We start from the raw sequence: 7,261 nt of genomic DNA on the forward strand, positions 1-7,261 counted from the left end.
ATATCTATATTTCATTTTGTTGGAATTAAGCTCTTGAAGAACTCGGCAAAAGCTGACATATTTCTAATAACATTCAACAAAGGTAAATTAATGTTAACTTTAGAAAGAATATCAAAGATTTTAGAAAATTGCTTATCCTGTTTGCTTTTTTTCAATCTGTTAGGAAATGAAAAAAGAGGCTTATAAGGCTCAGTTACTTTGTAGAACTCAGGTCCTGAAAATGCCTCTTTATCTTTCTTTTTTTAGCCAAAATTGGGCTCTACTCTTCCTTCATTTTATATACCTCCATCAGTTATTTCCACATCAACTAGTCCATCTTCTTTTAATGTACCTGCATAAGAAGAATTTTTATGTATTAAAGTTTCAATATTATTATCAAATAACTCACTATCCTTTAGAATAGTGATAGCTTTAGCTTGCTCAGGTTGACTTGGAAATTTTATTTTCTTGTTTTCTTGTATAGCTTCAGTAATTTGCTCAATTTGAGTTTCCAATCGCTTCATTGAAGCTTCTATGGAATCAGCTTTCTTTTTATTCCTCTCCATTCTATAATGGGTAGCTATCATAAAAGTTTGGAGTGTATCCTTCAAGCTTGGTTTTCTTTGAGGAGCTTGTCCTTGATTTTAGAATGAAGAGTTTTGATTCCTTGGAGATTGACGCTCTTGGTTTTGATATTGGAGCTAATTTTGGTTCCTCAATATCTTTGGTGGGTTGTGGTCATTATTTCTCCAAAAAAAATTTGGATGGTTTCTCCAACCTTGATTATAAGTATTGGAATATGGATTATTTCTAAGTTCCCTAGGTTGATAAGATTTCATCAAGTTAACCTGTTTATAATCATTTCCTGCATAACTCTCATAAGATGAACAAATATTAGCATTATGACCATAAACACCACATATACCATAAAAATTATTGCTTGGTACATTCTTAGTTGAAGCAAGTATTTTAACTTATTTAATTAATTCAACTATTTGCATAGCCATCTCATTATTAGACACAACTTCATTCACTCCTACTCTTTTTTTTCTCACACTCTTTTATTGCAAATTGGCTCCTAACATCTCAAAAATATCATAAACATCATTAGTAGTTTTTACTAACATAGCACCCCCAGCTGCATTATCAACCATACATTGATATTATTGGGTTAAACCATCACAGATGATTGATTAGTTGTAGGAACTGCGTGTCCATGATGTGGGCATTGCAGTAAGAGTGACTTGAAGCGATCTCATGCTTAATGAAAGGATTTATTATCCTTTTGATAAAAATTTGAAATTTCAGTCCTTAATTCTTTGGTCTTTTGATGTGAGTAAAGTTTACTCATAAATTTTTAATTTGTTTCATTTCAAGTTCTCAAAGAATTAGGAGGCAAGGTCATTAACTAAGCCTTTATCTTTTCTTTTAATGAGTAAGTAAAACATCTCATCCTTAATTGGTCCTCATTTAATCCAGATAAAGGAAAAATATAAACTATAGTATAAAATTCCATAATAAATGTCAATGCATCTTCACCAGGCATACCATAGAATGAATGAAGCATATTAAAATAAATGTTTTTAAGTTCATAATTTTTAGATGCATCACCTAGAACTATGCATGAAGTAGTGTTACCAATTATGGGACGAGCATAATCCTTCATAGCTATTTGCCTTTCAGCAACTATTTATCTTTGGTCATTAGCTATTATTTCAATCTCTTCTTCAAATCCTTCTTCTAGCTTTTCTTCAAATTCTTCTTCGCCTCTTAGAAGTACAAACTCACCCTCTACTTCTTGGTATTCTTCTACTTTTTTAAAATGTGATCTCAAGTTGTAGGGATTTTGAGTTGATGAATCATCTAATCTTATTTTCCTACTAGGCATATAAAATCGAAGGAAAAGTTTCAGATTTAAAAACTTAGAAGCAAAATTTAAAGACAAAACAAAAACACATAAATATGTAATACATAAAAATACAAGAAACAAAACTTTGACACTTAATGAATATAATATTAACACAGTTCCCCAGCAATGACGCCAAAAATTTGATGTGTCTAAGTTAGTATTCGCAAGTGTACGAACTGAATGATAGTACAGGCAAGTTTACTACGAGTTTGATCTTACAAGGAATTATAGAACATATACTACAAATGCCAACTACCACACAGAAATACTAAAAATAAATCTAAACATTCTAACACAATATTTAAGAATAGCTTAAGGTTTATAAAAGAAATTAAATAAACTAGAAAGTAAAAATGCAAATGGAATGATTAATATAAACTATATGATAAAATAGTATTTGATCTAGCCTATACTTAGTAATCCCTTTATTTTTTCTTAAGTCCAAATCTAATGAATGAGACGGTGATGTACCTTTTTCCTACATCACTCAAGCTAATGATGCAACCTATGTTCCGTATACCAACATAGATTAAAATAAAGATGATATTTATAATACTTTTAACCTAAAGATTTTCATAATAAATATTATTATTAAATTGATATGATGGTCAACTAACAATAATAAATAAAATTAATAAAGTTATAAAAGTAAAGAAATCATTCATTAAACTCATAAATAAATAAGGTTCATACCTAAGTAAAAAGCCAAACTAAACACTTAGAAAAACTAGCATGACATATTTAATCCAACGATCATTGAAATTAAATAGAAAGATATTAAATAAAACCGAAAATTAAAGCTCCCTCAAAATCCAGAAGTTCTTTAAGATATGAAGATGATTGATCCTCACTCTCAAAGTCTTGAAAAGCTCTTTGATCTTATAAGGAATAATGCAAAAATAATTAAGTGTGTTTAGAAGATGAACTGTAGAGAATTTGCAAAGAGAAAAATGATAGACAGGTGCAGACTTCCTATTATTTAATTGATCTCCATTAATTGTAGAGATTTCTTTTTTAGAGTCATTCTCTAAGTCCAACACTTCTATAGTTATTTTCTTAACTATCATAAATGAAATAAACAACTTAAAAGTAATTATCCTTAATTACATTATAACTAATTAATTTTCTCTTGTGGGCCTTGTATTTTTCGGCTAGACTTACAAAATTAGTAGTCTATGCTTCTTAGTTCTAAACTTTTGCAGCAACTGTCCAATTTAAGCCGATTTATGTATATTTAGCTCATATTCTCCCTTTGGCTATTAATACGTGAAATTAGACAATAAGACTAAAGTAAGATAATAAGTACATATTTCAATATATTATATATATAAAATCACAATATATATATATATATATAAAATATGAACCTATCAATCCATATATTAGAAGTGGTGATTGTCCTATATTCTTAAGCAACCTCGCATTTAGATCCTCACACATAAAAATCAATAGTATTTGAGCATTACAAGCTATACCATAAAGCAAGTGAACTTAGTTCTTTGCCTTATAATATTAGACTAGCTTTCTTGTGACATGTCTTTTTTTACCTTTGTAAAATGTCAAGTCTTGTCTTTAATAGGTCATAATTTGTCTAAAGTAAAAGGTGTTTTTCTTTTAACAATGAGTAAAACTTGTTTAAAGTAATAAAAACTAAATAATTTTTTTAAAAACATAATAAAAATATATCATCTTAAAACTTTTATATATATTAAACATACAAAAAGTGAATGCAGAAGGCAACAAACAAACAACCATTAAGAAAATCCTCATATTGTCTTCCTTATTTTATTTAAAAAAAAGACAACAAACAAACTAATTATAATAATAAAAAAAACTCTTTCACACTGGAGTTGCACTAAAAATAAAATAGTTAATACTTGAACCTTCATGTTAACTTTTTCTCACCAAATTTTACCTTCATAAACAGGAAATAACTATATAACAAAAATTCATAAGATTATTTCTATAAACTTTAATATATGTGCTATCTCTAAAATTTTTAAATTAAATTTGAAAATCTAGACACTTATTTTCAACCAAATTCCAATTATTGCACAAGATAAAAAAAAAAGCCAAGAATCATTTCTGCAAATAAAAATTTAAAAGAAAAAAATTAATCTTCATAAATATAAAAATTAATCAAATATTAACCATATTCATCTTAAAATTAACCAACTATCAACTGAATAAGTATAATATATCATTTGTAATAAGCGTAGTAAATAGAAAAATATTTAAAATGATTAAAGAGTGATAAAAAAAATGACGATCACATCCAACATATACTAGTCCATAATATACCATTATTTTAATTTAATTCCATTAAATCTTAATCTAAATTAATTTTGATGGGTCCATTATTATTCTAATCAATTCTTTTTAAAAGTAAAAAGAGGAAAAAATGGTAATAACATTAGTAATACCGAGTTAAAATCTATGCCAATCGGCATTATCTTCATTTTGTTTTCTTTTTGATAAATGAAAAAACTAGCAACAAAATCTGTCTTTTGAAATCTGACAACCAAAATGCCTAATGAACCACACCCTAATGTCTCTCTCTAGCCCTAGCCTAGAAAAAATAACAAACACAGAGAGTATAAATCATAATGAAAACAAAAACAAAAATAATATTTCTCATCTTCTCTTTCTAGTCATTTTTTTTTTTTTACTCTCCCATATTTGACATAAAGCAAATTGAGCTAGTAAGAACAAGAAGAAGAAAAGAAGAAACACTTATTCTTTTTCATAAAACAAGAAATAGAAGGGAAAAGGTAGTGATGGAAAAAAGAAAAGAAAAACAACATTCTTATTTCAATTCAAATAACGAAAGTGAAGATATAAGAAATGTAAATAAATTAAAGTTGGAGTTTTTGTGTCTTGTGATAGTGACTTTTAAGGAGAGAGAAAAAAGAAAATTATTAAAAATAAATAAAAAAATGTAAAAAAAAATAAAAGACAAAAATGCTTATTTTTAAAAAATGATGTATGTAGTATAAAATTTTTTAAATAGACATTACGAATTTATTTATTAAAAAAATTTGAAATTAAAGTTTTTTTTAACTCAATCACAACTGAGGAGGCAAATTAATCTTTTGTCCATTTAATAGCTGCGACAAGAAATTATTTAATATTATATCTATAAGATTGTCATTCTAGTTCATTTTTACGAAAATTTCATAATGTGGATATGAAATCATGATTTGTATATGCTTTCAGAAATCGTGAGATGCAGTTCCACAAGCATATATTTGCAAAGGCCGATGTCATTGTTACCCCAACAACAGGGTACTGATTTTGCTTGTCCAACATTATGTCTCTGTTCGATAACGCTCTTCTCCTTCTTCTTCTCCTCCTCCTCGTCCTCCTCCTTCTACTTCTTCTTCTTCATTCTTTTCCAGAAGAAAATTATTAGAAAATAACTAAGAATGTGATTCATACGACAGGGTAACAGCGTATCCAATTCTTAATGATGCCATCAAGACAGGAGAACTTGACTACATAAATGGAGGTATGATGTGATCTTTCTTTCGCTAATAAGTTATTCTGATTCAAATTATTTTTGACCCCTCTAAAATTTGAAGAAATTCAAGAGTGTTGAACAAATGCAAATCCTTTTGAAGAGTCATCCAAAGTTCTTTCTAATCTTAGTAAATTTTGGATATATTGACTAACTTTTTCATTATTTTTCAGCTGCACTGGTTCGATATCAGATAGCAGGCAATTTTCTAGGATTGCCAGCAGTTACAGTTCCTGTAATGCATGATCTACTATTTTCTTTTCTTTAAAAAAATCCTTTGACATTTATATTTTTATATTTTTATTATATTAACCTAAGTTGTTTTTTTATATTTAGGTCGGATATGACAAAATGGGCTTGCCTATTGGCCTTCAATTTATAGGGAAACCATGGTCGGAACCTACATTAATTCACATAGCATATGCAATGCAGGTAATATTACCAGGTTTTTGAGGTTTAATTCTTTGTTCTTTTCATTGATTCTCTCTACGTGAATTAAATTCTTGGTTTATGTTGAACGTGTATTATATATGATGGTCACAATGATGTAGTCTGAGCTAGACTATAAATATATTTTCATAATAATATTAACGATAATTTTTAAATTATGTACCGACTAGAGATATATTTAAATTATATATTTTTTTAATTTTTTTAATTATTTTTAAATTCGAGTAAATCGATAAAGAGAAAAATATTTTCTTTTTCATTTTTTTTTTCAAAACGACATTGGCTGCAGCCCACCTAACCCTTGTATGGTTCCATCTTTATATGTGCACATAAATTGATTTAGTAATATCAGTCACTATTTGAATAGGAAAAGAAGTAGAGCAATAAGTTGTATATATGAAAAGAGAAAAAATTTCTCAAATCTATATAATTTTTGTATGATTCCAAATTAGAATATAAGAATATAGCTTTTCAAAATCAGCATACTGACAACGTTTTCTACATCTAGAAAAAGAAAATGAGAAAGCTGATACAACTAATTAAACTTTCAATTTGATTGCTATGCATTAACTTTGTGTTACATGAAAACTTGAAAGTTCCTGATGGAAGTTGAGATCTTTTTAAGTTTTGGGTATTGCCACTGATATTGAGAATTGTTGGTTTCAGGCTCTACGCATTTCAGATTACAGAAAGCCACAGATATTTTATGATTTGCTGAAGAAGGACTAAAACACCAAAACAAATTGAGAAGTCCAAATAGGATTTTCGATCCTATCAACTGTTTAGAAAGCATTTTATTGTCTATATAAGAGAGGATAAATAATATAAATAGCCAATGAACTTTTGCATTTAATTTTATTTTAGTCGCAAAACTTAATTTGTTTCATTTCAATCATCCAACTTTTATTTTGGTTACAATATAGTCACCCTATTAATAAGAAATTGACGAATGTCACATTTATCTTTTTTAATTACTTTCTTTTAATTGATCGTTTTTGTTACATGTTAGTCTGTTATTTGCGAAATGACTAAATTAAAATTAAATAACTGAAACTAAATAAATTAATATTTTATGATTAAAATGAAACGAAAAGTAAAATTTAGTAATTATTTATATTATTATTCCTCTTGTATGACATATCTAAATTGATGTTGATGCATGAATTCATATTTTATATTATGTATGCTGATTATTTAGATATTGATGCATGAATTCATATTTTATGTTGTGTATGCCGATTAAATTAAGAAGAGAGTCCTAAACATACTTGTATCACCTAATGCATATTTATAAAATGGAAAGTTACATCAATCCCCAAGGTTTACTCAAAAAACACTTTGGTTCCTAATTTCTTAAAATTGTATCAATAATCCCTATTGAATATCGTCAAATAACTTGATCATTT

General features: G+C 27.4%; 1 protein-coding gene and 1 non-coding gene across 3 annotated transcripts in view; both read left to right on the forward strand.

Moving 5' to 3' along the window:
• Window positions 1-6,741, forward strand: part of LOC107261969 (fatty acid amide hydrolase-like) — a 39,616-nt gene extending 32,875 nt beyond the window's left edge. For both annotated transcript variants that reach the window (XM_048377270.1, XM_048377269.1), the window contains 5 exons: window positions 5,105-5,173; window positions 5,332-5,396; window positions 5,579-5,640; window positions 5,742-5,837; window positions 6,522-6,741. In XM_048377270.1, coding sequence (XP_048233227.1) covers window positions 5,105-5,173; window positions 5,332-5,396; window positions 5,579-5,640; window positions 5,742-5,837; window positions 6,522-6,584 — 355 coding nt within the window. In that variant the 3' untranslated portion in view covers window positions 6,585-6,741. The remainder of the gene's footprint in view (window positions 1-5,104; window positions 5,174-5,331; window positions 5,397-5,578; window positions 5,641-5,741; window positions 5,838-6,521) is intronic.
• LOC112537687 lies at window positions 1,190-1,297 on the forward strand. The gene has a single exon (XR_003081340.1). It is a non-coding gene; the product is annotated as a small nucleolar RNA R71 (small nucleolar RNA).
• Window positions 6,742-7,261: the final 520 nt, after the last annotated feature.

This window comes from Ricinus communis, chromosome 7 (genome assembly GCF_019578655.1).
Source record: "Ricinus communis isolate WT05 ecotype wild-type chromosome 7, ASM1957865v1, whole genome shotgun sequence".
In the NCBI taxonomy this organism is placed as follows: Eukaryota; Viridiplantae; Streptophyta; class Magnoliopsida; order Malpighiales; family Euphorbiaceae; genus Ricinus; species Ricinus communis.